This window comes from Tachysurus fulvidraco, chromosome 2, assembly GCF_022655615.1.
Source record: "Tachysurus fulvidraco isolate hzauxx_2018 chromosome 2, HZAU_PFXX_2.0, whole genome shotgun sequence".
Lineage (NCBI taxonomy): Eukaryota > Metazoa > Chordata > Actinopteri > Siluriformes > Bagridae > Tachysurus > Tachysurus fulvidraco.
The window spans coordinates 41,463,109-41,489,319 of NC_062519.1; the positions used below are offsets into that span (position 1 = coordinate 41,463,109).

Here is a 26,211-nt window from a genome sequence, read left to right on the forward strand (position 1 = left end):
TACAGCGCCCGTGACGTCATCAATGCGCGCTGCTGGGGTTTCGTCGCTGGCCTCTGAAATGGGCACCAATCATCAGCCCTGATTTCACCGTCGATTTATGACATTAACTCACCAGAAGCCTAAAGCTAGAGCTTAGGCAACACCATGACATGCCCAGGTGAGTCCGTGTTTCTCAAACGGTTTGTTCTGACTGTAAAAAAACGCATTTTCCGAGCCGTTAAATACGCGATTAGCATCCTGTGGCTAGCGCTCGAGGCTGCTAGCTAGTCGGGATGTGTTTAATGTTTACAGTCCTGACTGAACTGTTCGTGTTCGGGCACGTTTGTGTGCTAATAACGTCATATTTATCAGCAACAACTTGATAAACATTTGATTTTCAGAGCGTTCATGTGTTTGTCTAAATCGTATCACTATGCTATCAGTATGTTTGCTAGCTAATGCTAATGCTAACGCTCAGACGCCTCAGACACAGCTAGTTAGCTTAATGCTAACATCTGCGCCTCAGAGCTAAAATACAGGTTTATTTATTTTTTCTAGAGTTCTTTTTTTATCAAGTGTGTGCTTTTTTAAAAATATATATATTGAGTTTCCAGGAAAAAATCTGCTGCACAGAAACGTTATTTATTTTTTTTTTTAAATAAATAATACAACTTTTTCCTCAGGTTTCATTTAATAAATGTCTTTTAATTTCTTTAAATATGTAAATTTTTAACTTTAAGTTTAAAAAATACATTTAAATCAAATAAAATCAGGTTTATTTATTTTTTTAGAGTTCTTTTTGTCAAGTGTGTTTTTTTATTTAATATATATTGAGTTTCCAGAAAAACAAATCTGCTGCACAGAAACATGTTTAATAAATAATAAAACTTTCCCCTCATGTTTCATTTAATATACGTCTCCCAAAATCTTTTACCATTCAGTTAATTATGTCAAATGTTTTTACTTTGTTTTGTTTAGCAGTCTCCATAAAAAGTACTTTTATATTATATTATAAATAAATCTACTTTTAGAGCTTAAGCTGTGGTGAATCCAGAGGTTCGAGTCTTTTTGTGCTAAATTATGTGTCATTGGTGACCATGAGTAAGGAATTAAACATAACAGGGATTTGGTGTTGTAGGAAAATTCTCCAGAACATCGTGGTGTGATGAAGTGTAGTTAACGTTATCGCTCGAGTGAATTTCCTATAATGACACATCTGTGTGTTGCACTTCTCTTCTGCTACAGCGGTTAGTCCTCAATATCACGCGTCTTGTCGTGTTACTGACTGTGACAAAGCTGTGATTCCTTTCTGAATTAGTAATTAAACATTGTTTTAATAGAAAACTTCATCGTATTTGGGATTTCTGTGTTTCTGTTGTCAGGTAATGTGATGGAAGAGCTCAGCGAGAGGTTCCCAGAGCTGATTGCAGTGGTGCCGTGCTTGTGGCTGTCAGGCCACGCCTCTCACTAACATCGTCCACGTGTAATCCAGAGCAGCATGAAGCCAGCTCACGAGCGCAATCAGGAGTGCCTTCCTCCAAAGAAGCGGGACCTTCCGGTTAACAATGCTTCCAACGTTCCTAACAACAGCAACAGCAGCAGTAGCAGCAGTAATACTGGAGGTGGTGGAGGAGGAGGAGGAGATGAAGCGTTGTCCTCGTCACAGAGCTCCGGAGCGAGTGGAGACACTCAGGGTGGAAGCGGAGGCAGCGAATGGGTCCGGTCTCAACCTAATCTGCATTACGGAGTAGAAGGGCCGGAGAGCATGGCCCCAGGATTAGCTGTGGATCAGTACAGCATGCTGTATAAAGTAGCTGTTCCGTCAGTCACATACTCACCCACCAGCCTCCATCCTGTGCTGGGCCACATTTCTCCAGCCTACACGGTTCCCTCTCAACTCCTCCAGCACACCGGCATGCCTTACCCTCCTCTCGGCTACGCTCCCATCCCACAGTTTGTCAGCCCTCCTTACGCCACCGCCGTTCCCTATGCAGTCCCGCCCGGGTTTGTCCCGAGCTCCCTGATTCAGGCTCAGTCTCACCTGGTGCCCTATCCATCTGTCATCCAGGAAGGAGTGGTCTCATCCCCGCCTCAGCACCAAGTGTCTGCTCACACCTACGCCAAGGTGGCAACTGCTGGAGGTGTCCCATTGGTGCTGGCGTCGGAACAGGCAGCGACTTCATCCTCCTCCTCATCTTCCTCCTCACAGCAGCAAACTTTAGGCACCATCGGGATGATTCCCACGGCGGATCGCATCCCGGTCTTCTACCGCACGTCGGCCAGCGACCGAACCGTGCAGCATCAAAGCGGCTCGATGGAGCAGGACCGGGAAGTGAACGGAGGGGATCGGGAAAACGGCAGGGACTGCATGCAAGACGTAGTTTATGTGGTGAGAAACGCAGCGGTGCGGCCACATCACGGACCAGCTATGGACCTACATGACCGAAAGATCTGCAGGCAGGAGGGAAGAGCGTCTCCTGGCCATCGCAGCACCCCGGACACGGACCTGGAGGTGAGGGAACCTAGTTTTTCTTTTATTATTTATCGTTTTTTACCAGATGCATTTAAACCTGTGTTTACACAACATTTTAAACATAAACAGTTCACTGAACTAGATTACTTCTGCTTCAGCATTTTGCTCAGTCTGTTTGCTGAAATATTTTTCTGGGTTTTTTCATTCAGGTTGTGGTTCACCGCCGGTCCATCGAACGTTCTTCCTGTTACATTTTAACGTTGTGTCAGATAACATTTTAGTAAACCGATCATAAATACACTGTCAGTCTCGCGTTGTTTTAATGTCTTTCATACTTGGCACGATTGTGCTTCACAATGCATTTCTTTCCATCATAGGAAAATGTAAGCTTTGATGTTCCGCATTTTTTTTATTCTGTCATCACAATGCATTGTGAAATGATCCTTCCCCAAAAAGCCCCCACGTAGGCCTCTCTGGAAACAACTCCTAATAATAATGTTATTTTTTTGCTATGTAAATGATTTTTTTTTTACTTTAGCCTTGTGTCACAAATCAGTATTTGTTACATCATAAACTCTCCTCCACTTCCTTCCTGTATTAGCTTTAGTATGTGTGCGTGGGTGATTGAGCAATAGACAGTCGGAGTGTCACTTCTTCGAAAGTGTCCGTGGTTTTCTTAGATTTTTACACAGGAAGGAAATCTGATTGCTTTAAAAAAAAGGTCGAGAAATTGACTTCTTGTAAAAAATATTTTTTTAAAAGCCTCAGTATGACCTCGGTGTTTGTTCATACGCAGGTCCAGCAAGTGGTGGGGCGCCTGGCATCACCGGTGCGGGGTGTGAGTCGCAGAGAGGGAGCGCATGGCTCGTCGCAGAGTTCCCAGAGTAGCAGAGAGGTTCAGGGGGAGAGCAGGACGGCGTACGCGTCACACTCTGCAAACCAGCTGGAACCTCGAGCTTCGCTCCATCCTCAGCAGACGGCACAACCTGGTCATGCGGTGATCCTGCCGAACGGCCAGCCAGTTCTCATGCCCCTGGACTATCATCATCCTCCTCAAGTTCAGCCTAACAACGACATCACAGCTGAAACCCTGCAACACAAAATCTCAGACGTCGCAGGCGTAGCTGAGCGTGTGGTGGCGGTGGAGCTTCCTGCCGTGCCGGCCGTCTCTGCCGTGCCACCTTCACACTTCACCAAGGGTGCAATCATTCAGTTAGCGACGGGTGAGCTGAAGCGCGTGGAGGATCTGCAGACGCAGGACTTTGTACGCAGCGCCGAAGCGAGCACGGGGCTAAAGATCGACTCGAGCATGGTGGTGGACATCCGTCCTAGCACTCAGAGGCCCGGCCTGATCGCGCTACGCTTTGCTGTCGGCGAGTGCCAGAGCAAAGTGAGCATCGACGTTCCTCCTGAACATCCGTTCTTCGTCTTTGGTCAGGGCTGGTCGTCCTGCAGCCCGGAGCACACCGCCCAGCTCTATGGCCTCACCTGCCACCACCTCCAAGTGGGTGACGTCTGCGTGTCCATCACCCTTCAGCAACATTCGTCGGCCCACCAAAAGCCGCCCTCGGTTTCCCAGCAGCCGCAGCAACCGACACACAGCAGGACTTCCACCAAAGCCAACTCGATGTCAGGAGCCTCCTCCAGCCAGCCTATGGGACCTCCGGCGCCCCAGAACCCGCGGTCTCTGGGTCAGATCAGGATGGAGCGTGTTCAGAGAGAGAGGGCTGACAAGGATGAGCCCTTTAAGCTGAGCAGCTCGGGACATGGGGACGTGCCCTCTAGACCCGACAGGACTTCGGCGGAGCACACGCGCAGCCAGAGCAGTTATTATTTGCACACTGAGGCCCATGGGACCTCACAGAGGCGTTGGTCCACCCCCGGTTTCCAAAGATACCCCGTCAAGAGGGAGGAGGGAGGCCTAGCCGTGCCGCCGGGCTCCTCTCGGCCCTCGTTCATCCCTCAGGAGGTCAAACTATCTATCGAAGGGCGCTCCAACGCAGGGAAGTAGCAGCAGACGCAGGACGCATTGGCAAGAGGGGAGGAAAGTGTCAGAATTGCGTGGGAGATGTGAAGAGAGAAAGAGAGAATGTAGCCTAAGAATGTGTTTTTGTTTTATTTCGTTGAGATTTTGCACACAAAAGATTTTACACACACACACACACACACACACACACACACAGATCTACACACAGACATACTGACTCACACACTCCCTTGTTTTTAGGCAGCCCGTGAGCACTCGGGACGAGTTAGTGCCAGTTTGTAACTATGGCGAGACCACAGACCATCTGGACTTACTGCTCCAGCTGGTAAATGATCTACCAAAGCCTTTTCATGCTCTGTAACTCACTTCTAGGTGAAATATCATTAGATTCAACGTTCACAGCTCTTTGAATTAACGTGTATCGAAGGACGTGACGGGGGGGGACCTGGATACAGCCATAGGATATTCAGAATTATGCCTGTTTTCCTCCTCGTATATAAACATAAATATATATATATATAGAGAGAGATATATATAGAGACATTAAATCTACCCTGTACTTGATAGATAGTTTGGACTACCTAAAGGAAAGGCTCTCTCTCTCTTTCTCTTTCTTTCTCTCATTTTTCTCTCTCTCATTTCTCTCTTTCTCTCTCTTTCTTTCTCTCTAATTTCTTGACTTTCGTTTTCGTTCTCACGTCATCAACCCCTTCTTCTTTTTTCGTTTGTAGCTCGAGAACGATCACTTCTTCCTGAATCAATCAAACAATTAACAATCAACATTCAGAACAAAAGGCATCTCGCTCACGTTTACACCGTCCACAGTTCCGTGCTCTACCTGTGCCACGTGTATTATTTTCTTCCCCCTACGTTTGTACAAAGTTTATGACTCGTTCCGGTATACGGAGACAGTAAGCGTTTGTTTTCGTCGCAAAATCGTCGCTGCTTAAAAAGAAAGGAAGAAAAGAAAAAGGTGGTGCAGGTTCTAGCTGCTGGAGACGGATCTGGAAAAAAGAAAGGATGATTGCTTTGAAGTGAAAATCACCGCCGATGGGTTGTAAAAACAAAAGCTTGATGATTTTCATTCCTCGTGGGTTTTTTTTCTTCCTCTCAACTTCCTGTAATGATACAACAGTCATGAACCTACCCCATTTTCCCCTCTTCCTTTTTCGTAGCAATGCACCGTGTTATTTTTAATTTCTTATGACTCCTCACCAGCGTGGGTTTCAACCAGGACATGTACGTGACCTTTTGTTTTTGAACGACACGCTCTCTTTATCTCTTTATCTCTCTCTCTCTCTCTCTCTCTTCCCTTACTTTTATCCTTCTTCTCCTTGTTTTTTTTTTATTTTTTTTTATTCTTGTTTCACATTATATCTCTTTCCCTCGCTCTTGCTCTCCCTTTCGCTCTCCCCCCCTTTCTCTTTCTCTCTCTCTTTCTCTCTTTCTTTCCCTCTCTCCTTCTCTCCCTCTCTCTCTCTCGCAGGGCGTTTCGTTCCTTCCTCCTCGTCCCCAACGATATTTTTGTACGATGTAGGATTTCTTCCTCTGCAATATTCCTCCTGAAGACACTCCTCGTCGCACGCGGTCGATCAGGGCCGAGCTACGTGACGTGCTTCAATACAGACGATTAAAGTCACGTTAGTGTCCACAAAGAGAACCGAGTTAACGGTGAGACGAGGCAAAACTTCAGAGTTTATCAATCCATGTTAACGTTCATGCAAACGTCTTCACCGTCACGTGGTCCGGCCCTGCGGTCGGACGCGCCTCATCGACGCCGACCTCTTTAATCGGATTGTTTTCTTTTGTTTTGTATGAAGTTCAGATTTGATTTCTTTGTGAGAAACTGACAGGCGACACTGTTCCACACCGTTTACAAATTAGCCCCGAAGAAATGCTGCAGTTTCATCACTGATTTTTTTCTAAATTATATATATATATTTCTTCCCCTTTAGGTTTTAGTTTATTCGACAAATCGAAACGGAGAAAAACACAAACAAAGTGCAATTAGACTCCGAGGTTTAAAAGAAAACGTTAGAGCAGGAAGCATTCCAGCGTCCCGTCTAATATTTGTTTTGTTTTGTTTTGTTTAAATCACTTAATTACAAATGTTTTTTTTTCTTTTTCCTTGTGCTATATGAGAACGATTTTATTTATTTTCTTTTTTTGTTGTTTTCTCCAATTTAATTTCATTTATTAGCAAGAATGTGTTTTTTTTTATTTTTTATTTTTATATTCCGTAGCTCTCGCGTGACCCTTCTGCAGGTAGCATTAACTCTGACTGGTGGTTTAACCTCTCCGACTGTGTTTCTGGTCTTGCACGTGTTTCTGTTGTGAGCTCCGCGGTGTGTAATTTCTATTTTTTTGTGTAAATCTTTTCTCTCATTGGTCAGAGATATTTCAACTTCAGATGTTTATCGTTTCTGTCCCGTGTCGATTAGGGACGTGTCAAATTTGCGCTATTTTCAGACACCGCTTTAGTACATGTCACTGGTGTCATCGGACTTTTTCATTTGTTTTTGAGTGACGTGGGCGTAGCCGAGTTGTTTGGTTCTCAGTGCTCAAACATACCGGAGATAACCCGCGTCCCTGTTTTCTGTATTAACGTCTCTGTCTTCTGTCCCAAAGGGGCGTGGCCACTCTGTTCCAGCCGGTCTGAACAGACTCTCATTCCGATTCTGAGACATGACCAAAAAAAAAAAAAAAAGAAAAAAAAACCATTTCCAAACAAACGAATACAGTAGGTTAACTGTCTTCGATCATTCCGCTGTTAGACGTTTTATTAGACAAGCAATACCCTTACACCACGCACGGAGAATTTCCTGACCCGTGTTCGATCTCAGCGCTACGTACTATGCAGCCAATGCGACCATCTAACTCTCGCAACCGCAAGTTAATTCGCTTGACTGAGGATCCTGCACAAATTTCATTTAACTCCACCCACTCGCAGAGAAACTCCTTAAAGGGGAACTCTGGCGATTTTCTGTCCCCCCACAGTTACTTCCAAACGAAATCCTAACTCTCTTCGTCACAGATCGAGTTTCGGCAGAAGTCTAAGGGCAGACGAGCGTCAAACCTTCGATAAACGTTTTTTTAAAAACAAAAATTCAGAAAACTGATATTGACGCTCTGGATATTCCTCAACCTCCATAAAGGTGTTTTGTTCCTGTGACATGAAACTGACATCCGAGAGAGAGAGAGGGGAAAAAAAATCTCATCGAAACTATAAATTCTGCCATTCGAGCGCTAGTTTAAAAGTAGTTCCGGTTCCCTTACGCTTCCCCGTATCCTTACGCCAGCAGTGCCTCGAGACGTTTCGCACACAAGCACAAATCCTTCCGTCTGAATAAGTAGTTCCGTCTCTAAAAGGATTGATTGTTATTTTCCGAGTCTGACATCCGCCCCTTAGACTTCCTTACTGGAAGAGAGTTTTTAAAGGATTAAACTACAAGCTAGTGAGCTACAGATGCAACAAATACACAGACAGTCTGGGGGAGAAAAAGAAAAACAAAGCAGTTTCCCTTTTAAGCTTGTTGCGGTAATAGAATCATTTTTAGTTATTTGTGTGTGTGTGTGTGTGCGTGTGTGTGTGTGTGTGTGTGTGCGTGCGTGCGTGCTTCATCCCCTCACTGCTCCATCATCTCAAACTCGAGCGCACTGCCTTACTGACCCCGTTACAGGAAGTCAGATTGTATGTAATGAAACGCTTCAATCCTGTGCACTGTTACTGAAAACAAAAATCAACGTTATGTCTGTGCCTTTCCTCTGTGTGTGTGTGTGTGTGTGTGTGTGTGTGTGTGTGTGTGTGTGTGTGTGTGTGTGTGTGTGTGTGTGTGTGTGTGTGTGTGTGTAAATGCCTGGAGTCACCACTTTGCTTTGAACCACTAAGGGCTGATTTATACATCATTGGACATCTGTTCGTATGAACACAGTATAAACAGCGAGCACTAGGGGGCAGTGTGGAGAAATAACCTGATTAAAACCAGGCGGTGTAGATGACGATCCTCTAATAACAGATGTGCGATTAAAGAGAATCCGTACCATGCTGATTTTCGAGAGCGTGTACATCCAAGCTGTAAAATGATCCCAAAGTGTACCTCTAACCGCAGCTATCTCTACCTATCCCACGAGTTTGGCGATCGGCAAGCGTCTCTGAACGTTTAATCAGAAGTGTCTCACACTGCCAAAAACTTATGTCAATTATGTTCGAAGAGCAAAAAAACCCCAAACAAAACAAAACGCGATGCTGTCTCACCTGTTTTCTGCTTCGTTTGGTTCACTTACCCATAATCCCCTCTGTCTACGTCCGGACACAAACGCGCTTACGTTAATCTCAAGTACAAATCAGCCCTTAACCCGTCATCTCTTCGCTCGTAAACCTCATGTCTCTCGTGCAAGCACAACGCCCTCTGCAGGTGAATGGAGATGATGCACATCATCACCTACATCATGGACCGAAAGTTGCACTTATTCCAGTCCACACTCGGTTACGTAGTAACCAAATCTAATATTGAATTATATGCGAAAAAAATGTGTTAATACAATCAATGTGTGTGAGAGAGAGAGTGTGTGTGTGTGTGTGTGTAGATCAAAGATGAGCTTTCTATATTATTGAGCTTGCCTTAAGGTTTGTCGTGGAGCGAACGGCGCGTACGCGTGGCTCGGAACCGGCACCGCAGCCGCGAGCCACCGAGAACAGGAACACGGCCGTCTGCGGGTCGAGCGTCAAACGTAAACGATGTAAAATTGTACGGAGATTTCCGATTTAGACGAACTACAGGCATGCCGTTGACGTGGGCCGTTGGCGAGCATTTACCTCAAAAACCTCGTCACGAATAGCGGCAGGAAGGAAATAAAGCGTTGTCTTGGAAACGCACCTGTAGTCACGTGAGAAGACGTGAGTTACGAAGGTGTGACACTGACCACTTTCATCAGGTGATCAATTTCTGCTGCATTGTGTGTGATGGATGGATGGATGGATGGACGGACGCTCAAATCAGTTGTACTATCGTTTTGTTTTTATTTCCCTCAAGATTTTATGACCCAGAATTCACGTCGTGATTAATAAATTGTTTGTTTGTTTTTCGTGGTAGAAGTGGAACTGAGACTAAAACCAAGAGTTTTAACGGTTAAAACTTTTTCTTTCTTTCCTTTTTTTTTTTTAAACGATTAATCACACACTTTTAAAATCGTACCACGTCGGCACTAAGCGAAACCTCCTTTTTTTTCCCCCCCATTCTTCCTTTTTAACGTGACCACGTAACCGGTTTTAAAAAGAAACGAGCGTCTTTCTTTAACGCGTAAAAGAACCTGCAAAATATATGCAATGATGTGTATGTAATCTTCGATCCTCAAGTATAATCCAGGTTATATGGACTTTGTATAGTGAGTTTTAATCTCGTATGGCCGTACCAACACGTATTAATTCTTCTCAGAAGCCTTAGAAGTCGTCTACCCAAAGTGCTCCCTTAGAAAACCCTCCACCTACCTGAACTTTACAAAAGCATTAATAACTATATTTTGTTGCGTTTTTATTTGTACCCTTTTTTTTGGAATAAAATAGATTTGTACTGTATATTTGTACCTCTGTGAACTACTTAGGGCAGTTTTTTTTTTTTGTTCTGTTTTGTTTCGTATTAATTTCGTTCGCTGTCTTAATTCTATGTACGGACACAAAGATATTGTATTTTTATTGTTACAGCTAACTTCTTGGAAACGTTGCATTTATCATGTTTGTTAAGTAAACACAATATAATATATATAATATTACCAAACTGACCGGCGTCCTTTTCTGGATTTGTCTCAATTTATATTTATTTATTTATTTATTTATTTATTTTATTAACAGACTTTTTTCTTCATTTTAATAAAAAATATCTATATATATTTATTTATTTAAAACAAATTGAATTTTTTTTCCTCACCGTTTCTGCTAAATTTTGTGTGTTTAGAATACAGGGGAAAAGTTAAAGCAATGGTGAGAACGTTATACAGGATATCTGTTTTATTTCAGCCTTCTGTCAATCATTTTAAAGACACACCCCCGACACGCTCGGCTCCGCCTCCCCGTTTCGGAAAAGAGAGTTCGGTAAGCATCGATCTCGGGTAGAGCAAAACAAAAAATAGGACAGAAAATGGAGAATAAATATTGGAGAAAAACACACCCCCCCCCCCCCCTTTTCAAGATTGTAGCTACTTTATTACTAGTGATTGTTGTTAAATAAACCTCATTTATGTCCCCTCCAGAGCACCAGGGTTTCTCATCTGGACTCGCAGGTCTTTACTTTAACGATTTACCCAAACAGGTGTCACGGGAATGAAGTCATAGGAACCTTATGGTGTGGATTTTACGTCCCTGCAGGATTTCATTGCCGAAATGAACACAAAATCAAACAAACTCAGGCAACGAGGGAAGATTTTTCTAAACGAACTCTGATTCGTGTCCGAAGCGTCGGCTGTAGTTTAACAAAATCATCAAAATCTATCTATTTAAAATAAATAAATATATAAACAACTCCTGGAAATCCTGCAGGGACTGAATTTAATTCTGTTCATGATAACTTTTTGTTTATAGTTTCAGTTAAAGGTGCTGTAGAATTCTTTTCCTGTTTAGCCGAGACGAGACGACGTGGAGGCGTTGGAGCTTTGTAGGTGAGAAGCTTCTGTTTTTAAAGAATCTCTCTCACTCACACACACGTACACACACACACTGTTTTGCAGCAAGGTCAACGTTTATTGATCCCAGTTTCATCCTGACATTTGAATCTGTTAATCCAGTAACAGAGAATGGCTTTCTGTAAGGGCGAGATGAAACGCAGCCTCCCTCTTATTTGCTTCTGTCTCATTTCCACGTGCTCGTGTCCCTCAGCCGGTTGGACGAGCGCTCCGAGAAACGGGAGGCTCCGGTCGAGCAGATTCGACCAAATACGTAGGAAGGCGTGCGTCTGCGAGACGTGGAAGCCGACACGGGAGTCGTTTTGGCGTTTGTAGACGTGTTTTGTAAACGTGGTCAAGAGCGTTCTTCTCCTGAAATACTAACCAAAATATTATATATTTAAAAAAAAAAAAAAGTCAATTTATCGTTAGGTCCCTTAATACAGAGCTAAAGAACGAAGCAGGCAGAGAACAGAACACAAGCGTCTAAAATAGCATCATGCACGTGTCAAATTTCATCATAAATGCATTCAATAACAATAAACCCCCCACCCCCCCACCCATCACTCATTAAACCCTGTGTTTCTTAAAATCTCTGGTCTTTCTTTTGAACAATAGTGTGGACTCGTCAGAACGGGACCTTTGGGTGTTTGGATTCCAGATCGTCGTGAGAACAGGAGGATTTTAGTTATATGTGATTAATAACAATATAAAAAAAATATATATATAAAGTTAAAAGTTTTCAGTTGTGCAAAATCGATCATCTCTTCTCTGCTGTACGGTTCCTCCGGTGCTGCAGGTGGCGGCGTTACGATGCTGTCGCTGTAGGAATAAACGACTTATCCTGCGCCGAAACGACTTTCGCTCCATGGTGACGTCACGTCGTTCTCGTTAGAGGCCTTCAGATATTTTTCCAGACGTTCAGCTCATTAACACCAGAGTCGAAGTGAAGAGAAGTTCGAGCGCTCTACATGACAGGAGGCTTCTCCAGGAGCAGGGCTGAGAACCTGTGAGCTCAGGACAGAACTAACCCTATAAGGGCATTTTAATGAGTTCCAAGCTTGAACTTTTTTATTTTAGGAGCCCAGGAACTGCGGACGATACGAAAGATATTTAAATAATCATCATCATCATCATAAGAAGACAAGCTTAGGTTTTACACCATCAATCAAAACTCGTGTTTCCACAAAACACATGGGCTTCAAGATTATACATCAAAGTGTGTGTGTTTGTTTGCTTGCTGCATACAATCCCTTGTCCTTTCACCTTCATCACCTTTCAGCTGCATAGTAACAAATACAAAGTGTCCAGATTTACAGGGTCTGAAGTACAGAATCGTTGCATAGTGATATTTTACCCAAGTATTCATCATCCATCCAGAACAAACAAACAAAACACTCGTCACAATAAAACACTCGTCACAATCGTCTGTAAACTACATCTGGCATGTCAGAGGTGTCGTCCCCCCCCATTACTGGAATAAAGAATCGGAATGGAGGAAAGAGTATAAATCCATACGGTATCCAGTAAAGCAGAACGTATTCCGTGACCCTGTTATTCCAGAGGTATCTCTCAAGGAGGTGTGGAGAAGTTCGACTCGTGTAAACAGGACCCGAAGCTGCTGTAATCGACTCTTAAGAACACTTCGGCTATTTACATCCGGACGGCCGTCGCTAAGACTGACAGCTAGCGAGGGATAGAAGTCGAAAGCGCGAAATCGGAAAGTTCCGGTACAAGAACGGTGGTCAGGAAGGAAGGAAGGTGGGAAAAAATTCATCCCGGTTACAGCTAGATGGCTCGGTGTGGATTAGCGAACTGTTTAATAGCTTTTTTTTTTTTTAGCTAGCTCTGTTTTTTTGCCGTTTCGGTGACGACTGCTCTGTGTAGCGCTAGTCAGATGTGAGGATGTTAGCTAGCTAGTGTAGCTGAATTTAAAGCAGGGTTATAAAGGTTTTAACTTGGTTTGATTATTCTGTAATTAAAAAAAATGGTTCTTATCGTGTATAAGAAAATCATATACGATGGGAATAATATATCTGCAATTGGTAATTCTGTCGTTAGGGAAAGGCGTGGCCTTCGTCAGCAGTTTACGTTGCTTACAGCAGCTTTAATAAATATCTATACGTTTATTCAACTGTTGATGAAATGCATCGAAATCCAGTGAATCGTCCGTCCGACACAAACGCGCTCAGATCTGCATTCCCCCGACTTTCATGCAATCTAAGGTTTTTTCTACACAACAATAATAATAATAATAACAATCATTTTAAACAGAACTCATCATGCCTGTGTCGATATAAAAGCAGAACATTAAAAAAAATCTCCAGTGACGAAGGCAACATCAGCATTCGTTTAGCATCGATCGTGTCTACAGAGACTGGACTAGAACTGCGTTAAGAGAGTTCACGAGCACGCAGACAGAGAGCCGGAGCCGGTCAAGGTGTAGAAGTGAGAGAAAGCAGCGGAGCAGGTCGGCGTGGAGGAAATAACCGAAAGTGAGAGCGAGAGCGAGGACCAGGCAGTGTTTCTCTCGACGGTCTCGAACGCAGCGTGAAAGAGGAGATGGAAGAGGAAGAGGAGAAAAGCTGCTTCTCTTCGTTCCTCTCCTCTTCTTTTCTCTTCTCTCTCAGGCTGAGAGGACAAACCGCATCACCCTCGACATCCCTGAGACAAGAAGGAACCCGTGTGTGTGTGTGTTTGTTCTGTAGATCAGTACAGAGGTTTCGAGTTTACCACAAGCCAAAGAGTTCAGAGTGGACTGCTGTTTCCATGGTTTTAGCATAGACATTGTGTGTGTGTGTGTGTCTGTGGCATTTCCTCTTTTCAGAGAGGAAGAGCACGAACTCAGAAAGAACGTAGCGGTGCATAAAGCTGCTTTCACAATGACGATCGAACCCCCAGCTTCACTTCCTGACTGTTCCAAAACACCGACACCGGAGACTCCTTCCGTAGACGCTGAAGAAACGTCTCCTAACGTGCCTTTAACATCAGTACGGCGTCTGCCGTCCGAGTCGCGGTCGGCGATCTGTATCAGGACAAGCGCATTAATATAAATCTGCGCTTCTGTTAAAGATAACGAATCAACACCTTCTGACCAATCAGAATCCAGGATTCAGCAGCATAGTATGGTGTAAACAGTGAAAAGTAAAAGAAGAAATAATAAGGAAAAAAACGAATAGGACACTAGAGGGCGCTGCATAATACACGACCTGTAAACGGCACCGATTTGCAAATATTTGTTTAAAAAATAAATCTTTGACTGCTACCTGGTCATCGTTTTTATGCGAACGCAACGTTTCAGTGTAAAGTCATATGCAATATTTCAGGAATTTCAGTGTAGTAAGATAATTTTGGGCGTTTTGCCTGATGTCCCGCCCACAACTGTCTCCTATTGGTCGATTTATGACTACGTTCTAGTACATAATTCTGACGGTTACTACGACATCGTTATGGAAGCAGCTTTGCACCAACACCACTGTGTTCCTTCGTGTGTGTCTGTAGGTGTGTGTGAGTGAGAGAGAGAAAGAGAGACAGAGGGAGAGACAGCGTGTGTCGAGTCCCTGCAGTCCAGACAGAAGAGGTTCGAGCACAGAGCAGTCCAGAGTCGAGGTAGTTGAATCTGTGGATCGGAGCTCCAGCAGGGAGGAGGAGTCATAGCTACAGGTAAACTCCTGCCAATTAGAGGGCGGGGCTTGCGAGGGCGTGGCTGCACATCTCTTCCTCCTCAATGTAGGCCCACATGCAAACTAAATCTCTAAAACATGCTTGTTCCTAAGGCAGGGACACGAAACGTCTTTACCCTGCTGTCGTGTATAAATAACGGAGTGTCTGTTTGTGCTCAGGTGAAAACAGCACAGCTACTGACGCTCTAAATCACCAGAAAAATAAATAGAATTCTGCAAAGGGAAGGTCCGTCTCCCTCCACCCCCCCACTCATTAGACTTAGCATCTCTACCTTCACCTCCGATCAAACGTCACCTGCTTATAAATAAACCTAGAGCTTCTGACCAGTGATCATGTGACCATTTCAAAGCAGTCTTAATAAGAATCTGATCTTATTGCACATGAGAAGAAATCTGATGCGCTCGCCAGTCCGTGTGCGTTTCAGTCGGATTAGGGAAGTTTCATAAACAGCCCGTTGTCCATGGAGGAGACGGGGACGGGGAATGGGAACTGGAAGAGGTTCACGTCGGCGGTGAGCGCGGCCACGGCGGCGGGATCGTGCTCGATCTGTGCGCGCAGCGCCGGTTCGAGCTTATCGAGTCGCCGCTTGAGTCTCTTAGCCTCTCGTTCACGCACCAGCCGTGCTTGTCTCCTTTCAGGCGTCTCAGTGGCACGTTTGAGGCGCATGGCCTCGCGGTCTCGCTGCAGCCGTCGTGCTCGCTGTTCCTGCGTCTCCTGCAGTCGCTGCATTCGCTTAGCCTCGCGGTCACGTAGCCGTCTCAGCTCACGTTCCTCAGGCGTCTCGCGCTCACGCTTGCTCTTCTTGGCCACGCGTTCGCGCTCCAGCCGCTGCATCCGTACGTCGGTCGGTTCGTTCCTGCGCCGCGACACCCAATTCCTCATGGCAGAAGACGGACTGTCTGCAAGATGCTGGTACGCCGCACAACTGTTACACACCAGCAGCACACCTGCCGGATACACGGGCATGGGGTTTAACAAGTCAGGAAGTGGGTTGAGGCTGTCGGGGAAAGAGGGCAGAGCAGATCCAGAGGACAGGAGGCTGCCCGGGAGCGGGGGGAAGCCTGGGCCTGCAGTCGCTCCGTGATTGACGCTGTGGATGGACATGTGACCATCAGACACAGACTGGACCATGGAGCAGGTCTGATCTCCACTGCTGCTCTCTAAATCACTGGCACTGAGGAACTCTTTTAGCTTTTCTCTGCAGTGTGGAAACACAAGAGATTACAGTTAATATTAGTTACTGTGACTCAATATTTATTGCTTTACTTGAATATCGCTAGTGTTCATATGATCAATGTGAGTCCATCTCAGGGAGTCGATTCAATTTACAGTTCATTTTCAATTGGATTCATAAGCCATTTTTAAATAAATATTCGATTCAGTAAGAGTTTCCATCAGAGAGGAATGCTGTAGTAGTGCTGGTCATTTGTACATGAATGTAGATATTTGTTAGTAAATCATGTTTGTCATCCAATGAGCATTATTTTATATCTCCCTTGGCATTGATGTATAAGGGATGGACTGTAGAAAGGACTGAACGTCACCTGGTCCCTATGCGCGAAACTTTGCGGTGCGAGTAAGCCGGACGGCTGTTTGGGTTACAGACCTGTTGAAGTTGTTGGTGTCGGTGAAGCGAGCTCCACACACGGCACAGTTGGAGAGTCGGTCGTCTGAATGAATGAGGAGGTGACGACCGAGAGAGCCGGGTGAGCTGAGAGCTCGACCACACACCGGACACACGTAACTCTTACTGCCGCCCACCGCTGACGTGTGCTGCTCGTGATGAGAGAGAGTGAGACAGAGAGAGAGAGAGAGAAAGAGGGGGGGGGCAAAAAGAGAGAAAGGGGGGAGGGAGAGAGAAAAAGAGAGAGGGGGGAAGAGAGAGAGAAAGAGGGGGAAGAGAGAGAGAAAGAAAGAGAGAGGGGGGAGAGGGACAAAAAGCGAGAAAGAGAGAGAAAGAGGGGGGAAGAGAAAAAGACAGAGAGAGGGGGGGAGAGAGACAGAAAGAGAGAAAAAGAAATAGAGAGAGAGAGAATCAGTGACCATTCAGTAACTATATTGAGTTCCGTTGGCTGTTTCAGTCGTCAGATTAATGATGCATTGTGAGGAAATGAAAATAAAGCGGATGAACAATCAGCGTTATGAAGTGTTCAGCATGTGCTAACAGTCCCTGTGTTGGAAACATAACTGGGCTGCTGGATTTTTCAGTTTTTGTTTGTTTTTTTTTTCTCTTTTTTTTAAGGTGTTAAACATGAATTTTTGTGCAGGCTGGAAAATCAAACAGCACGATGAGATATTTAATTACGTTTGTGAACGGTGTTTTGTGAATGGTTTGAAACAGCGAATAAACATTAAACTAATTGTTCGCTTGCCCCGCCCCCACGTACATTATTTCTTGCCGGTGTGTCAGTCTCGATCAAGATGGAAAAAGTTCTAGTTATCTTGTGCAGTGGTAAAAAGTCTGTGGCAGTGATGATGAAGATGATGGATGTTGTGGAGAATAAACTGGTAGTTATAGTCGTGATGGCAGTGATTGGGACTATAATGGTGGTGAATGTGCTAGTGGGGAAGGTGATAATAGTAATGCTGGTGATGGCAGTGATGGTGACTTTCATAGTGGTGAATATGGTGGTGATGGTTGCGATAGGAGGTGATGACTATGATGGTGATGCTAATCGTGGTAATGATGGTGATGGAGGTACTTGTGGTGGAGAATATGATGGTGGTGATAGAGATATCGACTATAATGATGATGATGTGATGACTATAATTGTGATGATAATCGTGGTACTCATGATGTTGATTGTGAGTATTGTGGTGATGGTGATTATAATCTTGGTACTGATTACACTGATGAAATAATGGTGGTGTGGTGTTGATGATGTTGGTGTGGTGTTGATGATGTTGGTGTGGTGTTGATGATGTTGATGTGGTTTTGATGGTGGTGGTGTGGTGTTGAAGACGGTGGTGTGGTGTTGATGATGATGGTGGTGTGGTGGTGATGGTGGTGTGGTGTTGATTGTGGTATTTATGGTGGTGTGGTGTTGATGATGGTGGTGTGGTGTTGATGATGGTGGTGTGGTGTTGATGATGGTGGTGTGGTGTTAATAATGATGGTGGTGTGGTGTTGATGATGATGGTGGTGTGGTGTTGATGATGGCGGTGATGTGGTGTTGATGATGGCTGTGATGTGGTTTTGATGATGGTGGTGTTGATGGTGGTGGTGTGGTGTTGATGATGGTGGTGATGTGGTGGTGATGATGGTGGTGTGGTTTTGATGGTGGTGATGTGGTGTTGATGATGGTGGTGGTGTGGTGTTGATGATGGTGGTGGTGTGGTGTTGATGATGGTGGTGGTGTGGTGTTGATGATGTTGGTGGTGTGGTGTTGATGATGGTGGTAATACCACCCGTGGTGTCGACAATGCCCTCACCTGGTAGACATGTGCAATGAGTTGATCAGGGCTGCCGAACTCCAGGGTACAGATGGGACATGAATAATTCCCCCCCAGGTCCGACTCCCTCTCGCTCTCCTAAAGAACACAACAATAACTTCAGCTTTACAGTAACAGCGAATGTCTACATTAACACACCCTGAACGCCGTGTTTAGTCACGAGTGAGTCGTGTTAGACCTCCGTATCGAACAGTAAAGTCAGACCGGTTTGTTTATAGGTCATCATTTAGAGCTGTGACAAGTGATTTTTCTTCCTGTTGGATAACATGAAGAGTTTCTTTTCTCTTGCAGGATTCAAAGGTGCGGTCTCCGTTGTTTGAGAAATGCTTCAGAAAACTGAGTCAGGACGACAAACAAAACAAAACAAATACAAAACAAACGTGTACCCAATGAGCAGAAAGGGGCGTGTCTTGTCGATATGGGCGGAAACAGTGTTCAGTGCGCATGTGTGACATTAGCAGAAAGCGGTTTTAACAATGACATGGAGGATAAAAACAAAGAAAGAAAGAGAAGAAAGACTTACGATAAGGCAAGAAGTAGGACGTTTCCTGAGTCAATAACTCCTGAGCTAAACGCTGTTACTACACAAATAACACCTCTTTTCTATCGTAGTAATGTAGAGAGGCAGCTACAACCGCCTTTTGTGTAGTAACAGCGTTTAGCTCAGGAGTTATTGACTTGGGAAACTCCGACATGTGAATATGTGGCCGACTTTACTTAAGACGCAGAGGCGCTTTTTTCCTTCTAGGTAACGTTGGTAACGTTGGTTTTGCTTTGTTACACAGAACTAATATATGCCTTTGTCCTTTACATCATTATGCTTGTGTGGCATTTTTGCTTGTTTGTTTATCTACAATCGTATTGTTCTTCCCTTCAGCTATGATAAAGACACGTTTCTTTCTGTTAGTCGCCTGGGTTACGTATGTGTGGGCGGAGCTATCGATACAGGGGTGGGACCCGTTTGGGTTAGGGGCGTGTTTGTTTTGGTGATTTTATGTCAACATTGGCTTTCAAACATCGAAGACCCCACTTGAAAGAAATTGAATGAAAGAAACATTCAATTTGATCGGATAAAAATTTAACACATACACGTCTTTATGTTACGACTCTCTGTTCGATCTATACTCAGGACGTGAAGTAGATGCTCATAGAGCAGATCGTAGTGCACCGTTTACTGCACGGAACGGCAGGGTTCGAGACTCGTGCCGATAGAAAGGCGCCTACGATCTCGCGCTTTAAAAGCGTCGGCTTTCCTTGCCGCCTCCAGAGAACCACCTCGCTCTTTCACAGGTACTCCATCATGGTACAGATGATTCTGGACTCGTAAAGAATAAGTTAAATAAATAAAACACAGAGCAGAGAGATGATGAAGCTGGAGCCCTGAATGATAATCACTCCAGGATGTGTAGCCATTGTGTGTGTGTGTGTGTGTGTGTGTGTGTGTGTGTGTGTGTGTGTGTAGGAGGTGTGATGCTGTAGTATCATGTGCCCAGTGTGTGACTTTTTTTTTTTACACACACACACACACACACACACACACACACACACACACACACACACACAAACACACACAGTCTGTACTGTCCATTTTGCCACATTTGTGTGGCTGCCAAAGACGATGAGGAGGCGTTAGTGTGGAACATGAGCGTCACCTACAAATCTGTGTGAGTCATCTGCACTGTCGTGGTGACGCTCTGTACCGTGTTGCCACAGCGGCATGAATCACGCTTCTGAATAACACCCACCCCAGAAGCGTTTCCTCGTCTCCCTCGAGGAAGAGCACGGAGAAGCTCCACGAAGAGGAGTCGGATTCGATCCTGTTCGGTTTTACGTCAGTATCTTTCTTAAATGACTCGGCTTTCGGTCTAAAAGGGTTATTTCCTAACGTATCACTTCCTTTTGGGTGCTCATTTTGTTCCAAATGTGACGATGGTCATTTTTTAAAACACACACGCACACTGTGTCCTCTCGCAGAACTACGAGTCCGTGTGAAACGTGATGTTTCCATAGTAACAATAACACGTTAACCCTTTAAACCTGTGATTTGCATGTAGAAAACGCATCGACGGCTTCTGACAAATCAGAGTGCAGAATTCAGTCCCACCTCCTTCATGCTTCCGCCGTGAACGTTGCACTGGTTCGCCTTGTGACAGGCCATGTTGTCGTCGGCAGAAGAACCGGAGGAGTTCTCTTTGTCCAGGTCGCTGTCGCTTTCATCTGAAAAAGAAAAACACGGCTCGTTAGCGTGATGGGATTCCAGCGCCGCCCGGGTATCTGGTGCGTCCGTGTGTCCGGAAGGTTCACCGGTGCTGACGTCCTGCTCGTCCAGGTCTCCGCAGCCGGCGCTGTGGCATGCGGTGTTTTCAGCAAAGTCATCTTTCGCCTCCATCTCCGAAGCGTGTTGTAGGCCAGAGAAGCCTGTCATGTGAAACGGCCCTGTGGATGAACCAGGATAGAATTAACGCGATAACGACAGAAACTAGACTGTGATGTCAAAGTGCACTTTTTCGAGTGGTAACTTTGGCCCCTCACACACCCTTCATCTTCCCAGGGACCATTAAATACCCTTCTAGCTAGCTAACAGAGAGTACGGCTAGTTTAGGAAAAGCCATGTTTATGCTCTTGTCACAGAGGATCATCTGGTACAGGTTCTCTGATGCAACCCTGTGCGTTAACTCTTCAGTGGCTGGATTAGCTCCTTGCACGGGATTCGAACCCGTGCCACGGCAACGCGAGCTCGGGATCCTGCCGCCGGACCACCAGGAGGTGAAAAGTCATATTTATGTATCGCAGATAAATGAAAAGTACAGCATTTTAACTGAAAATAAACTCTATGCATTGTCTGATCGTTATATGCACTTATAAAGGAGATGAGAAAAAACAGAACGCTGTACACAAACATTCCGGAAAGTAAACAATACCCCGCTTCCTCAGGTCCCTTTGTTTACTTATACACAGTTATAACACGTTTATAACAATCAGACGGTCCGGCGTAGACAGTTTGAACCATAAACATTCTCACTTTATTTTCTCGCTAAAGTTCTGAGCTTTAATAAATGAATGAATGAACGAGTGAATGATTGACAGCCCGGGTCTGATCTCTGTAATAAACAGAGATTAAAGCTCATTTCACTGTTTTGTGTTGGACGGTTAATCAGTTAATATTAAAGGTGTCTGAAGCAGCTTTTGTCGACACTCGACTCAGGAAAACAAACTATTATTTATTATTTGAAAAAAGTTCTGAAAACGTGTAAAAAAATTGATAAACGTCGGGTCTGCGTCTGATTTAGAGCGTACTCGTTTTACCTCCTACATCTTTTCGACCTCTAGAAGTCTTCATTTACATCTCTCGCTAAAGTGCTGCCGTTTGATTGACAGGTTTTGTAAGAGTATGAATGACATAAGCCCCGCCCACCGTTTGAGCCGTCCAGATCTGTATGTCGTGGTTGAACACACAGCTTCTTCATCCCTAGGCTAAAGTTTTTATTTGAACCGTCTCTGTCGTATATATATATATATATATATATACATACATACATACATACATATATATGTACACACACAGTATTTTTTGGATTTTGCGACCAGTGCTTCATCTGACTGGAACATTGAACTCAATTCCTGATGTTCAGACCAACAACATGGGACGTTCTCGTCGACTCGGTATGCCCTCAAAAACCTAAATGGCTGAATCGTTTACATTTACAGCATTTAGCAGACGCCCTTATGCAGAGAGACTTACATTTTATCTCATTTTCATACAACTGAGCAATTGAGGGTTAAGGGCCTCGCTCAAGAGCCCAGCAGAGGCAGCTTGGTGGACGAACTCACAACCTTCCGATTGGTAGCCCAACACCTTATCCACTAGGCTACCACATCCTGAGTCAACAACAGCAGCCGTATTTATTTTCAAAAAGTTCGTTGCTACCCAAAGACGTCCATGTGTGCGTTTTCTTTTCCCCTGGTTTCCGAGCTCCGATGTCATGTTTCTGAGGCGAGTCGCACGCGTGCGTAGTCGCAGTGTTAAAGGAAAGGGAACTGAAGGAAAGTCGGACGGCACGTGCCACAGGATCGCTCTGAGGGTTAGTCTGAGAAACTCGCTCCTTTACATCATCATAACTTATTTAATGAGGAAAAACTCAAACGTTGATGAAGTCTGTAGAAGTGTGAAAGTAACGATTACACTAAAGTATGTTAATTAGTTGAAGTTTTAATTTTTGCGATTGTTCCTTAAACAGAAGACACCCGAGCTCTGATCCTCCACCGATCTGTCTCGCTCACGTGCCATCAGATTTGCATGAGGAAAGAAGGTCTCAGCATTCGACTGCAAAACTGCCGCGACAGGCTGGCTCGGCGGCTCGCAGCCGGTGATTGATGTGAGAGATACCCATCCCCCACTACACTCGTTCAGCCCGGCTCTGTCTGTACATCTGTCTATCTATCCTCCCTTCCCCCTTCCCCCCTCCCTCTTCCAGTCTCGTTCTCGCTGCCACTCTGATGTTATCTCCACGTCTGTGTGTCTGTAGGCAGATGACGCAGTGTCTGACCGAATCCAGACAAAGAGACAGACTCATCAGCAGACAGACAACGGGTCGAATGAAAAGGGTTCGAGACGCACCGGGAGGGGGGAGGGGGGGGTGTTACAAACAAAACACAAAAGAGATGGAGTACGCCAAAACTTTAAAACACGGAGCTCTGGGGTGGCCTTGAATTCATGCATCCAAATATCAACACTCAGACAGACAGACAGTGCAAACACACACACACACACACACACACAGACAAGACAGGAAATGTCTGCATGGGTCGTGGCGCTTCTACCCTGTGATGGTGTGAACACTTTAAATCAGCTTCTAGAGGAAATGAAGCGCGTCGGCTTAGTTTGCAGTTCACATCATCGATCAGAGCGACCCGGAAATCATTCAAACGTTCTCTTATCGTCTTAACGACGTCCTCCTGGTGCTCGCTGACCCGAGAATTCTTTTACGAGGTCAAATTTACGTCCAAAAACCAAAAGAAGGAAGAAAAATACAGAATCGTAAAGAACTTTTAGAATCCTGGTCCAGTTCCTGTCAAATTAGCGAACCTGAGGGTGCCATTACTTAAATCATGTGCTCATTTTGAGTACAGACGTGGCACACGACGGTACGCCGTTTCTCTGGCGATAGTTATGTTATAAAAAGCATATATAGCGAACGGGAAGCTGCCGTGGAAGTCGAGATGAAAGACTTCCGATTGGTGATCTGCACTATTTCTAGTTTCTAGCTCCGCCCACTTGTCTTCGGTTCAGTTCGCGCTGGATTTGTTAAGCAAACTTCGAATGCAAAAGAGCAGAAAAGCCTGAAGTCGAGCTGTTAATAAGGCAGACAGAGCAACAGATGGTGTGTGTGTGTGTGTGTGTGTGTGTATCATCATCATCATCGTCATCATCTCCACCACAGAGCAATGAAATGCTGCGGTCTGATTGGTCAGGACGTGTTGGCTAGTTTGCTGTAGCCTCACAGGTTTACGCGACGGCACTTTATCATGTCTGCAGTAAGAGTTCATTCACAGGGACTTGTGGGAAATGTGTCAGGAGCTTATCTCAGTGGTTACGACTTAAGACTACCGAATGTTTAAATTCCACCACTGCAGAGCTGCTGGGACATTAAGAAAGGCCCGTAAGTGCTCAGTTGTACAAATGAAATAAATGTAATTGTTTCTGGATAAACGACGCTTCTGCCCGACGCGGTAAATGTAGTTTAATGAGATGTTTATTTAACGTTCGGCGGGACTTTTTTGTTGTGTGTTTTTTTCTGGTCTGTAAGTGGGAACCGTCTCGTCCTGCCGAACAGATAGATAGACAGAGAGACAGATAGACAGACAGATAAGCAGGTAGGGGACCAACAGTGGCAGCTGTGAAGTTGTGAAGTTCCACAAAGCATAAATGTAAAGATAAATTAAAGAGGATAATTATGATGTAACCTTTGTTAATACGTCGAACCTCGTCTGCAAATCGCAAAAAAGGAATAAAAGCTCACGGACGTGCCGTTAGAGAAAAATAATCAACTTCAGCACAGGAACACCGACGTGACGTGAACCGGTTCCCACTGAGAGGACCGGAAAATGTCCATCCGTGTTTGTAGAAACGCGTTTAAAAGTCTAAAGAACTTTACCGATCTGTACCTCAGACTTCCAGCAAGTCAGGAGAAGTACAGACGCGGTTTAATAAGCAGGTTTCGGCCGTGACGATGACGTGTGTCGTGTCAAACCATAAAGTCGGTCCTTTGTATGGAAAGAAATTCAGTAAAACGACAAGAATCGCAGACGTGACTACAGAGAAAAATCACACTGTAGTTGTATCAGCAAATAAACTAAAACAAACAGTCGCTTTTACAGAATTTTACCTTCTAAAAAAAGCGACTGTTTGTTTTAGTTTTGGAGACGAAACGGAATCCTCGCGCCCACAGTCTTCGGCCTCTGAGTTTTATCTCGTACACGTCGACTTCGCCGAGGTGACGGATTTCATTCTAAAACTTTGTTCCCTACGTGAGAGAAATCTCGCATCGCATTTTTTCTGGCATGACTCGCTTGTAGAAGCTCGCAGGGAATCTCTGGGTATCAGATTGAGATTTATCTGATCTACAGAGCTGAGATAACTGAGATTTTAACTCCAGGTTCACAGACGATTGTGAACGGTGAAAAGCTTCCAGTCTGTTTCTAGATTTCAAAACCAACAATACTAAACATGTCATGTAAAAAAACGTGTAACCGTTGACGTTTTTTGTAAGGAGAAATGTTTCGTAAGGAGCCTCCAGTGTCAGACGGCGGTGAAGCTCAATCTTTCCCTCATCTTGTTAACCCAGACAGAGAGACAGAAGGAAATCGAGTCTGGCGAAAGGAAACGATGCATCACTCATTAATAAATAAAAATACATAAAATTATCTGATCGTTGTGGTGTAAAAGGAATAAAACACTTCGGGACCTGATGATCAGCAATAATTTTTTTCTGTATGTAAATGACTTCACCTCCATGTGTAGAAATAATCAGTCATTGGGCTGTGATGCATAATAATTAGGGCTGTGATGCAAGATTCAACAACCATAAAATCATAAAATAAAGTTATTATGAGAGAAAGAAAGAAATCTCTCCTAAACTTGTATAAACAAGAACATAGTTTTTAATAGTTAGTTATTTTGTTCTTGTTCTAAGAAACGAGTTCAGTAAATAATATAATAATAATTCAATATGTGGCTTAGTTTTAACCATTAATCATAATGTTAGTGTTGTATTAATCACACACACACACAAACCACACCACACACATACACACACCCTCACACATACCCACTCACACCACACACACACCACACTCATACACACACACACACACACCCCCTCACCCATCCACCCACACACACAGGAGCAGTAAGGCAATGCGGATGTGAGTTGTACAGCACAAATTGTCTATAAACAGGAGTTAAATAAAAGATTACTCACTTTTACACTGTAAATAAATGAATATGTTACAATACCTGTGATACCTACAATTCACTTTAAAAGGGTTGGTCTGTTTTCGTCTTGACATATTATCATTCCCCAGCTGGAAAGAAAAATATCCTCCTCCTCTTCCTCCTTCTTCCTCCTCCTCTTCCTCTTCTTCCTCCTCTCTTCGATCACACACAGTGTATTAATTCGCTTGTCTCGTAATCCACATAAGAATAAAGCCAGTGATGTGCAGAAGAGAATGAGATCTCAGATCAGTGCTAATCTCAGCAGCCGGTTTCATCTCATTACACCGAACAAACACCGAATATTACCTCAGAACCGACTCCTTTCTCGGCTCATTTTCAACCTCACACTGTTCACACATCTAGCATCTAAATTTCACTTCATTTTCGGGTAAAAAAGCGACGTAAAATAAGCTAAAAAAAACGCCGATCCGTATAACAGATGTTCCTCACTGAGAAGCTCCGAGTCGCTCTGCAGCCATTCACTGC

General features: G+C 44.5%; 2 protein-coding genes across 3 annotated transcripts; one reads left to right on the forward strand and one right to left on the reverse strand.

The window, feature by feature from the left end:
• Positions 1-10,217, forward strand: atxn1l (ataxin 1-like). Its single transcript, XM_027178493.2, has 3 exons — positions 1-157; positions 1,362-2,491; positions 3,249-10,217. The coding sequence occupies exons 2-3, from the start codon at positions 1,478-1,480 to the stop codon at positions 4,461-4,463; spliced, it is 2,229 nt and encodes a 742-aa protein (XP_027034294.2). The 5' UTR covers positions 1-157; positions 1,362-1,477; the 3' UTR covers positions 4,464-10,217.
• Positions 10,218-10,963: 746 nt separating this feature from the next.
• znf821 (zinc finger protein 821) lies at positions 10,964-26,211 on the reverse strand. Of its 2 annotated transcripts, none has more exons than XM_027178490.2 (6): positions 25,760-26,211; positions 20,535-20,666; positions 20,335-20,447; positions 18,210-18,308; positions 16,384-16,550; positions 10,964-15,975 (listed from the first exon to the last, which is right to left on the reverse strand). In XM_027178490.2, the coding sequence occupies exons 1-6, from the start codon at positions 25,797-25,799 to the stop codon at positions 15,207-15,209; spliced, it is 1,320 nt and encodes a 439-aa protein (XP_027034291.1). In that variant the 5' UTR covers positions 25,800-26,211; the 3' UTR covers positions 10,964-15,206. The 2 variants fall into 2 exon arrangements, with proteins under 2 accessions (XP_027034291.1, XP_027034292.1); XM_027178491.2 differs by having other exon boundaries at positions 25,747-26,211.

Excerpts from the sequence above, each read along its gene's own strand:
- atxn1l (XM_027178493.2), top strand. The coding sequence starts at position 1,478 with ATGAAGCCAGCTCACGAGCGCAATCAGGAGTGCCTTCCTCCAAAGAAG. Across the intron at positions 2,492-3,248 it reads CCCCGGACACGGACCTGGAG|GTCCAGCAAGTGGTGGGGCG; the intron begins GTGAGGGAACCT and ends GTTCATACGCAG.
- znf821 (XM_027178490.2), bottom strand. The coding sequence starts at position 25,799 with ATGTCAAGACGAAAACAGACCAACCCTTTTAAAGTGAATT. Across the intron at positions 20,667-25,759 it reads CAACCCTTTTAAAGTGAATT|GGCCGTTTCACATGACAGGC; the intron begins GTAGGTATCACA and ends GTTCATCCACAG. Across the intron at positions 18,309-20,334 it reads ACGGCGGAAGCATGAAGGAG|GAGAGCGAGAGGGAGTCGGA; the intron begins GTGGGACTGAAT and ends TGTGTTCTTTAG.